Here is a 15000-nt window from a genome sequence, read left to right as displayed (position 1 = left end):
CCAGAGGTGGGGCTTCAGGATGAATCAGGCAGGTCCAGAGAGAAGACATGGATGAGTTCGGGTGAGTGAGAGAGAGAGAATAGGATTAGAATGGGAGAGGAGAAAAGGGAAGTGGATAGAAGGCAAGAGGAGATAAGAGAACGGCAGAGAAGAGATGAGGGAAGAGAAACAAAGAAGGGAGAAGAGAAGCGAGGAGAAACAAGAAAAGGGATAAGAAACAGAAGGAAAGAGAGGAGGAGAGACGGGAAGAGAAGCAGAAGAAAAAGGAAGAAAAACAGAAGGGAATAGAAACAAAGAAGAGTACGGGAGAGGAGTTAAGGAAGGGATATATACATTTATATTATATCTCAAAAATTATTTGTTATTAATTTTGATTAATTATTTTATTATTATTTTATTATTGACTTTTTTCCTGCTTTACTCAGTGTTTGTACGCAAAACTTTATATCATGATACAAGAATCACAATATGATATCATAGTCGTATCGCCCCGCCCTGTCGCCCCGCCCTGTCGCCCCGCCCTGTCGCCCTGTCGCCCCGCCCTGTCGCCCCGCCCTGTCGCCCCGCCCTGTCGCCCCGCCCTGTCGCCCCGCCCTGTCGCCCCGCCCTGCCCCGTAACCTCGGCCTATTGCCCGCCCCGTGTGTTTGTGTGATTTTATTTTATTTTTTTCTTTCCGCACTTTTCTGTTTTTTTTTCCCTTCAATAATTTCTGCAATTGCAAATCATCTACGCTGGCTAAAGCGAGTGAAGCTGAGCCTCTCCAGCCTGTGTGCAGAATGAAGCAATCAGCTGAGACCCATCTCTCTTTCTCTCTCTCTCTCTCTCTCTCTCTCTCTCTCTCTCTCTCTCTCTCTCTCTCTCTCTCTCACTGATTAGTAATGACAGCTCTGTCCTTTTCTTTTCTTTTCCTTTTTTTTTTTTTTTTTTTTTTTTTTAATTCTTGAGTTTTCCAGCTTTTTCCCCTCAACCTGCAGGGTGTGTGTGTGTGAGATTAGGTGTGTGTTTAGGTGTGTGGGTGGGCGTGTACATGTAGGAGGGAGAGGGAAGTGTGTGTGTGTGTGTGTGTGTGTATTGAGAGCACTAGGCTGAAATATTAATGTGCTACCTGATGCTCAGACTCTGATTGAATGGAAACAGCAGTGTGTCCTCTGTCCTTCTCTGAGCTGCAGCTATAAATAGACGGAAATATTTCAGAGATTTTTCCTTCTCCATCTCTGACTTGTGTGTGTGTGTGTGTGTGTGTGTGTGTGTGTGTGTGTGTGTGTGTGTGTGTGTGTGTGTGTGTGTGTGTGTGTGTGTGTGTGTGTGTTGGATTCGGGGGGCTCAGGGAAAACAAGGCTATATTGTTTAGGCGTGAATAAATCGACGCCTGCCTCACGTCGGCACAGGGAGGAAAATCTGTGTGTGTAGGAGTCCTGTGTGCCTCGAGTAAGTGTTGCCTCACATTGCCTCTGCAGTCCTGCCTCCGTGTGTCCCTCAGGGCTTCACGACCGCTCTGAGTTTCATCACATGATTTACTGAACCACAGCCAGTGTGTCAGTATTATTCCTTTTGCCCTTCTCCTCCTGTTCTCTCCATGTGCTCCCTATCTTCTCCCCTGTTCTCTCAATGTGCTCCCCATCTTCTCCCCTCTTCTTTTGCTCTTCTCTTCCTGTTCTCTCCATGTGCTCCTCATCTTCTCCGCTCTTCTCTTGTTTTTTTGCCCTTCTCCTCCTGTTCTCTCCATGTGCTCCCTATCTTCTCCCTTCTTATTTTGCTCTTCTCCTCCTGTTCTCTCCATGTGCTCCCCATCTTCTCCCCTGTTCTCTCAATGTGCTCCCCATCTTCTCCCCTCTTCTTTTGCTCTTCTCTTCCTGTTCTCTCCATGTGCTCCTCATCTTCTCCGCTCTTCTCTTGTTTTTTTGCCCTTCTCCTCCTGTTCTCCCTGTCTCCTCTTGCCCTTTTCTTCTCCTCTTTTTCTCTCCATCTTCTCCCCTTTACTTTTTCTCTTCTGCTTCTGTTCTCTCTGCTCTTCTTTTGCTTTTCTCCCTCCCTTCTTCTCTTCCACCCTCTTCTCTTTCTAATCCCCTTCTTTTCTCCTCATATTCTGCCCTCTTCTCTTGACCTTTTCCTCATGTTTGCCCCTCTTCTCTTGCCCGTCTCCTTTTCTTTTCCTCCTGTTCTCCCCATCCTCTCTCTCTCTCTCTCTCTCTCTCTCTCTCTCTCTCTCTCTCTGCAGGGTCGTATTCGCCAGGCCGCGGCTTACAAATGAACTTTTATTTATTTTTTGTTCCTCAGTCAGCAGCAGGAGGATCTCCACTCGTCTCAGCAGAGCAACACGCATCATGCTGCTTTGCTTTTTTTTTTTTTTTTTACATATCCCTCTCTCTCGCTCTCTGTTTATCCCTCTTTTTTTCTTGCACTCTGTCCTTTCTTTTTCTCTGTCTCTGACTTTCTGTTGCTCTGTCTCTTTCCTTTTTTTTTTATTTTCACTGTCTACTGTGTCTCTCTCTCTTTCTCTCTCTTTCTCTATCTCACTCCCTCTCTCTCCCTCTCTATTTTTTTTTCTTTTGCATTCTGTGTGTCTTTCTGTCTCTGTCTGGCTGCCAGGGAAAGAAAGGCTGACAGCAGGACATGAAACAGAGCTCATTCAGATCCTGTAACTAAACCACACCATAACGAGACCCTGAACCCTTCTATAAAGCTGCATTAGATCCCGTTCAGGACTGCAGCAGGACCCACACAGTGTCACAGGGGTTTTACATGAGTCTTTATGATTACAGAAGCAGCTGCTGCTCTTCAGGGTGTCCATGTAGAACATCTCCAGGGGTAGTTGGGAGTGTTAGGTATCAGATTTGACCTAAGAATAAAGAAGGAAAGTCTTTTAATAGGTTTTTTTTTTATTATTATTGTTTATTCCAGTGCCTGCAGCTTTGACCCTGGATCCGTTGACGGCCCACCAGCGGTTGATTCTTTCTGACGACTGCACCATCGTGGCGTACGGGAACCTGCACCCGCAGCCTCTGCAGGACTCGCCGCGCCGCTTCGACGTGGAAGTGTCTGTGCTGGGGGCCGAGGGCTTCTGCTCGGGGGTGCACTACTGGGAGGTGATGGTCTCGGAGAAGACCCAGTGGATGATCGGCGTGGCCAACGAGACGGTGAGCCGCAAGGGCAGCATCCAGATCAGCCCGAGCCGCGGCTTCTACTGCATCGTGATGCACGACGGAAACCAGTACAGCGCCTGCACCGAGCCCTGGACCCGCCTGAACGTCAAGAGCAAGCTGGAGAAAGTGGGCGTCTACCTGGACTACCCCAAAGGCCTGCTGGTCTTCTACAACGCCGACGACATGTCCTGGCTCTACACGTACCGAGAGAAGTTCCCCGTCAAGCTTTTCCCCTACTTCAGCCCCGGCCAGAGTCACGCCAACGGGAAGAACGTGCAGCCGCTACGCATCAACACCGTCCGACTATAGTCCGATTTACACGTCTGACTCCACCGGCAGTCTGCAAAAGACCTATAGTGTTTCATTCTTCGTGTGTGTGTGTGTGCGTGCGTGCGCTAGGGGTGTGTGTTGAAGTTCTGGAAGTTCAGATGTGCTTTACAGCAACGTGACCTCGAATATCCTGTTCACCTCCAGTGGCCGAGTTCTCTCTACTTTCTGATGTCCCTCTGTCCTGATGTCCCTCTGTCCTGATGTCCCTATGTCAGCTTTCTGTACATCCAGTTTTTCTCCTCATTTATAGTCCTGCTGTGGTTCTCACACTCTCTCTTTCTACACACACACACGCACACACACACAATGCTCCGACTCATATCCTGTCCACCTCCAGTGGCCGAGTTCTCTTGAGAAAGAAAATGGGTAAAAGAGAGAAAGTTGTCAAGAAAGTGAGAGGAAAAGATAAAGGAGAGAGTAAAGAAAGAGAGGGGGATTTAGCGAGAGAGATAAGAGATAGGAAGAAAGATAAGGAGAGAGAGAGAGAGAGAGAGAGAGCAAGAGATACAGAGAAGAAGAGCAGAGAAATACGGAGAAAGAGAGAATGTTGTAGAGAGATGAAGTGTGAGAGAAATAGAGAGATCAATTTTGAGCCAGAGAGAAAATAGAGAACAAGAGAGAGAGAGATAAAGACAGAGAGAGAGAGCGATAGAGCTTGTGTTCTATTGCAGATGAAGTGATGTTTATTATCTATTGCACAACCAGCTTCAGACTCTGAAATGTTCAGTCCTGTATCCCACTGTTCCTTTCTTCCTCTTCCAGCTTGTGCATTAGCCAGTGATTAATGAGAAACCTGTGTGTGTGTGTGTGTGTTTCGAGGCTTTTTAGTGATGAGAAAGACATGTCTTCTGCTGCTCAGGTGACATTTACCCACGCCAGCAAATATTTGTGGTTGAGTGGCGCTAACTGCAACATGCTGAGGTGTGTGGGTGGGTGGGTGGGTGGGTGGGTGGATGTGTGTGTGTGTGTGTGTGTGTGTGTGTCTGTCTGTCTGTCTGTCTGTCTGTCTGTCTGTCTGTCTTCAGGACACTGCGGGAAGAGCGAAGTCACCTCACCTGTCCGTTACGTAAAGAATAAAACCCTCCCATTTCTACCCCAGAAGCAGAAGGTTTTGGTGCAACAGTGGATTCCTGGGGCACTTTATTCCTTTTACCCCACAGCCTACGGTGTACTTTTTATCCCTTTATGGTTACGATAGCCTTTTTTTGTAATGTTCATGAAAAAGCTTTTTGAGAGAGAGTCGGAGTTTCTTTTACCGTCTATTCAAGTTAATAGAACACACACACACACACACACACACACACACACACACACCTCATATCTCCCTCCATCCTTTATCACAGAAAGCATCATATTTAACCTTAAACCTCACTGCGCTGTTCTACAGTCACTTATAGTTGACCAATCAGAATCGAGAGCTCTTTTACACACTCGTTTACATTTGTTTTGCATTCCTTATGTTCCCTCACTTTCTTCGACTGGTGTTTTTCTGGACGTCTCGCTCAGTGTGTTCGGCCATCTGTCGACACGCGTGTGTCTGTGTGTCTGTGTGTCTGTGTTAACCAGGTAGGAACATATAAAGAAAATCTATTTTTATTGTGAATTCAAACTCAATCCATTCCATATCTATTACAAAAAAAACAACCTTTTTTTATTTCTATTTTTCATGGTGCTAAATGTTTTATTGTTCTTTTGGGGGTTACCCGGCTCTGTGTGTGTGTGTGTGTGTGTGTGTGTGTGTGTGTGTGTGTGTGTGTGTGTGTGTGTGTGTGTGTGTGTGTGTGTGTTCGTGTGTTCGTGTGTTCGTGTGTTCGTGTGTGTGTGTGTGTGTGTGTGTGTGTGTGTGTGCGTGTGCCCTCATGCGCCCTCTTTTGGCACCTCATGGGTTCATCATTAGAGTCTTACATAAAAGTTCTGCACTATTTTAATTCTGTTAAAAAACAGAAACACGTCGTTCGTTCGTTCGTCCGTTAGTTTGTGAAGCGCGCTTTGTTCCTCTTTCCGTTTGCCCTGAAGGGACGTTCGCGCCACCGCAGCGTAAACACACGCGGCCTGGTTATTACAAAAATAACGAAAGAAATGCCGCTTTCTGTTTTGCGCCAATGCTTCAGGGAGTCTTTACAGTTCGTTCTTTTGTATTTGTGGTGCTTTCTTTTTGTTCCCACATCAGCAAAACCCACTTTCCCCAGCGCATCGTCTCACACGCTAACAGGAAAACCTGCTCAGAACTTTGTGACTGAACGCAATGATACACTGAAACCTGGAGCTGAAATAAAACGCACAAATCTATGGACAAAAGTTTGGGGACACCTGACCATAAAATTGCTATGTGCTTCTTTTTGAACATCCCGCTCCACGTTTAGTCCCTATGTCCGATTATTATAAGGTCCACTCTTCTGGGTTCCACCAGATCCTGTGGACATTTCAGACACAAGGCTTTAGTCAAGTCATGTAGGTCAGGAAGTGAGGAGGCCTGGGGTGCAGTCAGCATTCACATTCATCCCAAACATTTTCGATGGGGTTTATAGCTCTTTAGCAGGAGATCTTTAACCAAATCCATCCCATGGAAAGCAGGTCTTTATGGGGCCTCATGGATTTGTGCACAGACGTATTGTCATGCTGGAACAGGTTTGGGTCTCCGAGTTCAAGCAACGGACAAATTCAATGCTACACCATCCAAAGACGTGTACAATTTTGCGAGAAGAACGACATTGGTTGGAAAAGTCCGGTGTCCCAATACATTTGGCTTTACAGGGTAGTTCAGAGTGACGTCTAGCAGTGGAGGTGCAACTTGGGGTTTTATCAGTTAAGCTCCGTTGTGAGATCAAGAAGAGACGATTTCATTCGAGAAGACAAACGGTCGATCCGGAGCTCTGGAGTATGATGACCAATTGATGCTCCCATTGTTTTAGTTATACAGTCCACCTGCTCAGGATCCAAATGTCATTCCCATAAGTATTGGCACCCAAAGACCAAAGTTGATGTTTGTACTCAATATTTTTTAGTCCCGCCCACAATTCTAGCATAAATTTATTATTATTTTTTTTATGTCACTGTACCATAATGGAACCTGATGAGCCGCACTCGTAGCCAATCGAGCACTTTGATGCTAACCAGCACTAATTAACAGCATCCTTGGTGCTAAAGTGGACCAAATGTACCAGTTTCTCTCCGGCGCCCCAACACACTACTGTTTTTTTATTTTTTTATTTTATCTTTTCGTTCTTCATTCCATGTATTAAACTTGCACCTCTTGTATTTTTTGGTTATTTATATATATATGTGTGTGTGTGTGTGTGGCTGCTCGCTCTGTTTTTGTTTTAAGGCTTTGGGCGGCACCCGGTATTATGGGATGTGTAAAGATGCACATCAGGAGCAGAGATGCTTGTGAGATTTTAGGGACTGTTTTGGGGTGATTATCGTTTATTTTACAACGTTTACTATAACCATTATAACGCTGATGAATCTGAGATCGTGTGTCCACGCGCTGTGGCGTGGTGTTCACACACTGCTGGACCTTCATGGGGATGAAATGTTTTATTGTACGAATAAAGAGCGGTGAAACGAACGAGGTGGAGTGTCTTTTATTTATTTATATATTTATTTTGTATGAAGACGAGGGAATTGAACAGGTTTCTAAATTCAAAAATCGCGCTGCGCTAATATTGTTCGTTCGGCAGAAGCTCTCCGGTATTTTTGACCTGTTTTAATTAGGCAGAAATGATCGAATTGCCCAAATGAATTAGTGATTACTTTCTCAAACACACACACATATTTCAGCCTGTTGCCTGTTTGCCTCTGCCAGGAGGTTACAGCTGGGCTGTGTGTAAAAATGCTTGACTGGATCGGTCTCTGGATTTAAACCCTGCCCAAAATGAGGCAAACAAAACACAAGCTTAAAAAATAAAAGGGTTTCACATTCAAACATTATAAATTTATATTTATTTTATTTTTATTATAAAATATTAAAATAATAGTTTAATGTAATGAGTTTTAGACATGAATAAATCACCGCATAAATTAATCTCTTTCCCCTCTATCTTTTTCTTTTACCTTTTCTCTCTCTTTCACTCACACTTTCTCTTCATCTCTCAATTTTGCTATCTCTCTTTCACTATTTTTCCCTCAATCCCTCTATCTCTCAATCGTATTCTCTATCTTTGGCTTACTCTATTTCTCTCTGTCTGCCTCTTTCCATCTCTTCTCTCTTTTTTTTTTTTTTTGCTTTCTTTCTCTATCTCTCATTATCTCTCACTGTCGTCCTCTTTTTTTCTCTCTTTCACGTTGTTTCTCCATCTCTCAACATCTCTCAAACTCACACTATCTTTTCTTTTCCTCTAGTTCTCCTTCTCTCACTACAATTCTGCTTCTCTCTTTGTCTTCCACTCTCTATCTTTTGCTTTTTCTCTCACTTTATCCCCATTTCACACATCTCTCAATCACTCACTCTCTTCATCTCTCACCATCTGACACTTATCTCTCTCCATTTCTCACTCACACTTATCTCTCACCATCTCACACTCATCTCTCGTTTCTCACCAGGTTCACGTTAAGCAGATCGCGTTTTGTTTTCCGGCACGCGATATCCTGCGAAACTCCTTCCATGGAAAAACACCTCCAGCATCCCACGCAGTCAAACGTTCTTGCATTGTGTCTGATCCACATCATCACCCAGTGATTAAAAGAGCAGGAAATGCTGTCGCTACAGAGCTGGAAGATCAGCGCGAGTGCTGAAGGAAGAAAGGAAGGAGTCAGTACAGTCACATGGCAAGCTTTTAGCCACCTTTAGTTCATCTCAGCACCTGATTGTCGCTATAGATGTTCATTACAGAGTCACGTGAATCCTGTTTGTTGAACTCTGTGTTGCTTTGGCAACTTTAGCATATTACTGTATCACGTGATCTCAAAAAGGTTTTGAGACAATTCCAACCACGTGCGTTACCTTGTCTGCTATTTCATCATGGACAGCGAGTCAGAACAAAGAGCAACATGAAACTTGTTGTTTGATTCATAAATCAATAATAGGTGACCGGGTGCACAGGTGGTCAGAATAGCAGCCGTGGTAGCGCACGTAGTCAGAACAGGATGTACACAGGACGAACTTATGAAGGTTGGTGCTCCCTGTGACTGTGCGTGTAGCCTCGTGCTGCCATCTGTTGGTGTGTTAGAAAACTAGTCTTCAAAACTTTTTGATACCAAAATCAAAATATGTCTCTGGCATATTCGATCCTGGTCTTCTGAGATCTGAAAAGGAAGTAAATGGTGTGTAGATGTTCGAGAAGGAAGTCTGAGTATTGCTTAAGCCGTCCTCCGCATTCCTTTCACTGTGACGAAGTGGAAGCTTGTGCCAACGCAGCAGTACCTGGGAGACCTCTGGTGTCCGTCCCAACGTGTAACTTCAGGCCTCGCAGATGGTAGAGTTGAATCGTTGGAAAGGAAGATTAGAACCAGAGATTGCTTTATAATGTTCTTTAGAAGGTTCAGAAGGTTACCCTCAGGGTCTGCTTTCATCATGTGGAGTGCAACATTTTCATTTCAGTTATTAGGTGTAAAGGAGGGGGGGAGGGGCAAATTTTTTTGCACCACTCACAGAACACTTGGGTGGCCCTGATTATAAAAGATCATACATAAGAAAAGAAAGTGTATGTATTGTAAATAAACTTTTTCTGAACCTGCACTGTGTGTGTGTGTGTGTGTGTGTGTGTATGTGTGTGTGTGTGTGTGTGTGTGTGTGTGTGTGTGTGTGTGTGTGTGTGTGTGTGTGTGTGTGTGTGTGTGTGTGTGTGTGTGTGTGAAAGACGCTTTTGTTTTGCAGGTTAAAAGAGAACAAAGCAGCCGGTTCTCTGAGAACATGAACGATGAAGAAGAGAAGGTCTGTGCTTAACGTTTGATGTGTTCTTTTCACAGCGTACCTGCTTCAGCACGCCTTCACCCGTTCCAACATCACACCGGCTTTCTCACACATCTCAACTTCAGCACAGACGAACACTGGATTCCATTTCATCATGCAGGTACTACCAAAAGTTTGTGGACACCTGACCATACGGTTGCTGTGTACTTCTTTTTGAGGACATTTAGTCTCCATTTGCTCTTATAATATATTCCACTCTTCTGATGTTCCTCTATATTGTTTGGAGATTTATGCACTGATGTAGGTGAGGTGAGCAGGTTCCTGGGGTGCAGTCTGCGTTCACATTCATCCCAAAGGTGTTTAATAGGGTTAGAGCTCTATAGCAGGAGATCTTCCACCACGTCTAACCCATGTAAAGCAGATCTTCAGAGAGCAGGCTTTGTGCACAGGGGCTTTGGAACAGGTTTGGGGCTCATAGTTCAAGTGGAAAAAGTCCTATACATATGTGTTCCTCCAGGTTTGTGGGAACAGTTTTTGTGAAGAACCACATATGGGTGGTAAAGTCAGGTGTTCCAATACTTATAAGCACAGAGTAAAAGAAATATATATAAAATGAGTTTTGATCAGCATTCTACATCGCAAACATTCGCAAACATTTATAATGAATAAAAAGTAATGCATCAATGAATTTTTTTTATATCAATAACATTAATTAGAACTTTCTCTTGTTCTATAAAGTAGTAGCGATCGACCGATGGATTGGATCGTACTTACCGATAACTGAGTTAGTTGTTAAAATGGATAAAAAAAACACTCCATTTAAAATAGTACTGAACTTTATTACAAAAATAAAAAATAGTAAATAAATATGAATCGATTAATTGAATACAATACTCATATAATAATGAATAATAATATAATTGTTCAATTATAAGTGTAACAATTTCCCTAATGTGTCAATAAAGTATTCTGATGAATAATAAATATAGTATAGTGCACCAGAAGCCGGAAAAACTATCTGTATATATTTTTACCGATAGCCGATTAATCGGTCGATCTCTAGATTCAAGTAAAGTGATGCTCAGTGACGCTGATGCCACTGTGAGTTTACGAGATAAAACACATCATTTGTGTATCTGATTATAAAGAGGTAAATGGGCTGGTACTCGTCACGTGTACTTTTTACAGCACAGTGAAATTCTTCCTTTACACACACAGAGGGTTCTTAAAGCAATACCTGGGTTTAAACCCCCGACCTTTCAAACAGCAGAGGAGGAAAGTAATGAAGGACAAATACTTCGTTACTGTATTTAAGTAGATTTTTCTGCTATCAGAATTTACTTCACTATTTATTTCTCGGGCAAATTTTTACTTAAATATCTGTACTTTCTACATTTTCAAACCTAGACTCTAATCAGACTCTAAAACTGCTCACCTTTAGTTTTAATCTATTTGGTGAAATTATAATTTTTTTTCCTCACTGCGTAGTTTTTAGCCCATAAATCTGTTTCCTGTCATTGCGCAGCTTTTTTCAATGCACTGGTGTATCATTTCCTGTCTCTCTCACACACACCACAGACATAGACTAGTTTCTGAAGCTCACAATGAGCAGGCAGAAGGCAGTAAGAAGTCTGGGGTTAATGTGGACGAGACAGAGGGAGTCAGTGATGGAAACATGACTGAGAACAGACACATTTCTGATCATCATCATCATCATCATCATCATCGTCATCTTTTCTCTACTTATGTTCTTCATGGTGAAAGTTCAGTCTGGATTCATTCATTACGTAAGTAAATTACGAAATGTGATTTGTATTAATATATTAATTAGGGGTGTCAAAATTAATAACATGTACAAATTTATTGTAACAGCACGACTTTTATTAACGTGCGATCAATGCAGCACGCATTTCTATTTAACCATTTTTATAAAAAAATATCTTCTTCTTCTTTCGGCTGCTCCCATTAGGGGGCGCCACAGCGGATCATCCGTCTCCATACCACCCTGTCCTCTACATCTGCCTCTTTCACACCAAATACCTGCATGTCTTCCCTCACCACATCCATGAACCTCCTCCTTGGCCTTCCTCTTTTCCTTTTACCTGGTGGCTCCATCCTCAGCATTCTTCTACCAATATAACTCATGTCCCTCCTTTGCACATGTCCAAACCATCTCAATCTCACCTCCCTCACCTTGTCACCAAAACGTCCTACATGCACTGTCCCTCTAATAAACTCATTTCTAATCTTGTCCATCATCGTCACTCCCAACGAAAAACCTTAACATCTTCAGCTATTTTTATAAAAAATATAAATAGATAAATATAAAAAAGGTGAAATTAAAACCTTCAAAGCAACACATTTATTGACGAGGTCTTTTCTTCACTCCGATTTGAAACAAAAATAAATAAATGTAAAAAATAGATATATATTTTTAAATCAGTAAACATTTGTTTTACTGATGCGCCAAGTCTTAAATCAGACAACAATTAAATCAGCACACAATCAAAACCCTTTGGGGTCGACAAACGCACCGGCGCGTTTTGTGCCATTTCTTCTTCATAACGGCGAAACTAAATTAAATTACTCTGGTTTTTTGGATCGTGCAGAAATAAGCAATAGATCATTCGAACCTGTAAAGCGTCTGCTTTTATTTGTACACACTTATAATAACAACAAACCCGAGAAGTGCAAAACACATTAACAAATCCGAAAACACATTAACAAATTAGAAAACAAATGAACAAATCCATTATATATCAAGATATACAGGTGAATGACAGGTGTCTCGTCCAATGATCGGTTAGTTTCCATTCACAAACTATACCCACCTTTTCCGGTTTGTCTGACTTTGTGTTTTCGGATTTGTTATTTTGTTTTCGGATTTGTTAATGTGTTTTGCACTTTTCGGCCACCGTAGAAAACAGACAGAGGGCGCACAGACATCATAAATATATGTATAGAAAGCTTTCTCCGGTATCACCTCATTAATCGTCCGTGTGGAAACATAGCAAATGTTCCGTTTGGTGTCCTGATAATTTATGTAATTTAAAACATTACTTTAAAACATTTGCAAGAATATTAATCACGTAATCAAGTAATCACGGTGTATTGAATGGAACCGTTCTATTAATAATAAACATACATTTGCTTAAAGCATCCATGTTTGTCCTTGCGCATGTTATTTAGAATATTAAAAACGTGAAAAGTATTAATTTAAAGTACATTTATAACACATACAAATGTGCTATTTAGTTTAATTAACCGAGTTAACTCATGATAATCTTGACAGCCCTAATTAATATATATATATATATATATATATATATATATATATATATGTGTGTGTGTGTGTGTGTGTGTGTGTGTGTGTGTGTGTGTGTGTGTGTGTGTGTGTGTGTGTGTGTGTGTGTGTGTGTGTGAGACCTGGGGTCCAGTTACCAGTGTGACATTAAAACAGATAGTAGTAATGGCTACTCTTTTTCTTAAGTACATGTCAGAGCCCAAACTTCTGTACTTTAACTTGAGTAAAAAAGTACAGTCAGTACTCCAACTTTTACCAGAATCTTTTAAAACATGAGTATCTGCACTTCTACTGAAGTGAAGTATGTGTGTGCTTTTGCCACCTCTGTCAATCAGTAACTCAGAGCCCTAACCCTGGAGCTGAGCTCCCGCTTCCCCCTGATTATGTCTGTGTGCAGTTCTCGCCTCGAACGGTAGGTGGCAGTGTTTCTAATAGACAATAAAAACGACCCCCATCCTTCTAAACAGTAACAGCACACAGACTGACTCACACCAAACAAATCGTAAACGCAAACGTATGTGAATGCTTACAGACTGCCATACAGTTTATTGCTCCATGTTTATTCATAACCTAATAATAATAATACAAGTTTTAGAAAACGGCCGGAGCTGAAAGCAAACACGGCGTCCAAATCAAGTCTAATTTGGATGTTGTTCTTTTTACAGCAGCTATAAAATTGTGTGTGTGTGTGTGTGTGTGTACAGCCATCTGTGTGAGGCACAACAGCATCCCAGTAATTAAGCTTCTTATTTTTTTGACGCTGCTGTCTAAAATACATTTGTTCTGGTACTTGTTTTTCGAACATAAATAAATGTAAATCAGCAAAACTTCCAGCCAATCAGAATCGAGTATTCAGGCAGGCCCATGTTAAAAATAAACATGTATATTAACGCTATGACGCTTAGAGTCTGTTCTAGTCTGGTTGTATGTGGTTCTTCACCAAACTGTTACCACAAACTTGGAGGCACACAACTGTATTGGACGTCTCTGGATGCTGTGGCATGAAATTTTCCCTTAGCTTGAACTAGGAGACCCAAACCTGTTCCAGCATGACGTGTGTGCACAAAGTCAGCTCCATGAAGATCTGCTTTACCAAGTATGGTGGAAGATCTTCCCAGAAGAGTGGCGCCTCATTATAAGAGAAGATGGGGACTCAGTGTGAATATGTACAGAAATCTGCACTGTAGTGATACTACGCTTTGTACACATGCAGTTTTTCATTTTATTCATTCAAAATTCTTGTATTTATTTATCAAACGCTACAAATCCAGACATCACGATCGCCATATTTAAATCAGACATCAATATCTTTACTATCACTATACAAAGCCCTCGTGCACAAAATAGCAACATGCTCCTACTTTCCCCCTTTGTGGAGTTTATGTTCATGTTACTCCCATGTTCTTGAAGTTTCCTACCAGAAACGTGTGTGTGTGTGTGTGTGTGTGTGTGTGTGTACACATGCTTGATCCCGTCCAGGGTTTCCAATTGTACAAATAACCTTGGCATGTTAGGAATGTTCAGACCGAGGTGTGCTGTGGAAACATGCATCTCTATTAACCTCTGCTTTAACGTGCAGTGGAGAAGGAGTGAGCAGATGTTTCACGACGTACACAGCCAGAGCGTCCAGGTTGCTCACGAGCAGGACGTTGGTGCTGAGAACTGTGGGGAACATGCACACCAGAAGCCCACATAGCAGTCCTGTTATTAGTTCTCCCCTCAGGCGAGGGCTTTCCCTCGTAACAGCCTGCCATAGCTGGCTCTCACGGGGGTGCGGGGCGGCACGGTGCACTCTCAAGACGAGCGTGACGCTCTCGCAGCTCTCAGGCAGCTCTGCTCTCAAACACGACGGAGCCCATCGTCGCTCATCATTACGAGAGCCGAGAGTGGCGCAGCTGTTCGAGTCGACATCGCAAACGAGTTCAGGAATAGACGTCTTCTCAAGCGTTTGTCCCATCAGAGGCTCTGGATGAAAAGTATTAGGCCTCAACTTTTCTACCATAAAATTCAGAATCGCAGCGAGGCCGAGCAAAAGAACGACGGCAGGCAGAGCCCAGAAAAGTTGCCTGCTAAAGGGTGAAGCAGCATTGAGGAGGCAGGGGAGGCACGTAGAGAGCAAGCTGCCCCTTTCCATGCAAGATCTCACCCTCTCTTGCTCCTGCCTCCAGCTGAACCCGGCATACGTCCCACACATGAACCACAGCATGAGACAACCGAGGAAACCTAAAGCCTTTAAGGACGCCGTGTTTGCCTTTTTGTCCTCTTCGTTCTCCCAGGCATCTCCGTCAGCGTCCCTTTTTTCCGTAATTAAGGTCACCTTCTCTCCACCCCATAAGAGACGAACCAGCAGTTCCACGACCACCAGCAGCGG

At 42.9% G+C, this 15000-nt stretch overlaps 2 protein-coding genes and 3 long non-coding RNA genes across 9 annotated transcripts in view; 3 read left to right on the top strand and 2 right to left on the bottom strand.

Annotated features, from left to right (window-relative positions):
• The window catches only part of trim62.1 (tripartite motif containing 62, tandem duplicate 1), a 25417-nt gene extending 21539 nt beyond the window's left edge, over positions 1-3878 (top strand). For all 4 annotated transcript variants that reach the window (XM_083535341.1, XM_083535343.1, XM_083535344.1 and 1 more), the window contains one exon: positions 2903-3878. In XM_083535341.1, coding sequence (XP_083391467.1) covers positions 2903-3453 — 551 coding nt within the window. In that variant the 3' untranslated portion in view covers positions 3454-3878. The remainder of the gene's footprint in view (positions 1-2902) is intronic.
• Positions 3879-4958: 1080 nt separating this feature from the next.
• Positions 4959-15000, bottom strand: part of LOC310722759 — a 17515-nt gene continuing 7473 nt past the window's right edge. The window contains exon 2 of the long non-coding RNA XR_014532478.1: positions 4959-5865. This is a non-coding gene — a long non-coding RNA (uncharacterized lncRNA). The remainder of the gene's footprint in view (positions 5866-15000) is intronic.
• LOC310722753 lies at positions 6286-7040 on the top strand. Its single transcript, XR_014532471.1, has 2 exons — positions 6286-6457; positions 6498-7040. It is a non-coding gene; the product is annotated as an uncharacterized lncRNA (long non-coding RNA).
• On the top strand, positions 12642-13447 carry LOC310722880. Its single transcript, XR_014532527.1, has 2 exons — positions 12642-12936; positions 12989-13447. It is a non-coding gene; the product is annotated as an uncharacterized lncRNA (long non-coding RNA).
• Positions 13786-15000, bottom strand: part of LOC310722718 (uncharacterized protein) — a 10214-nt gene continuing 8999 nt past the window's right edge. The window contains exon 4 of one of the 2 annotated variants that reach the window (XM_083535374.1): positions 13786-15000. This exon is cut by the window's right edge and continues 125 nt beyond it. In XM_083535374.1, the coding sequence (XP_083391500.1) occupies positions 14140-15000 (861 nt within the window). In that variant the 3' untranslated portion in view covers positions 13786-14139. The other variant, XM_083535375.1, reaches the window with a different exon arrangement.

Source organism: Silurus aristotelis (genome assembly GCF_946808225.1).
Source record: "Silurus aristotelis genome assembly, chromosome: 29".
In the NCBI taxonomy this organism is placed as follows: domain Eukaryota; kingdom Metazoa; phylum Chordata; class Actinopteri; order Siluriformes; family Siluridae; genus Silurus; species Silurus aristotelis.
This window is presented reverse-complemented; position numbering and strand designations above follow the sequence as displayed.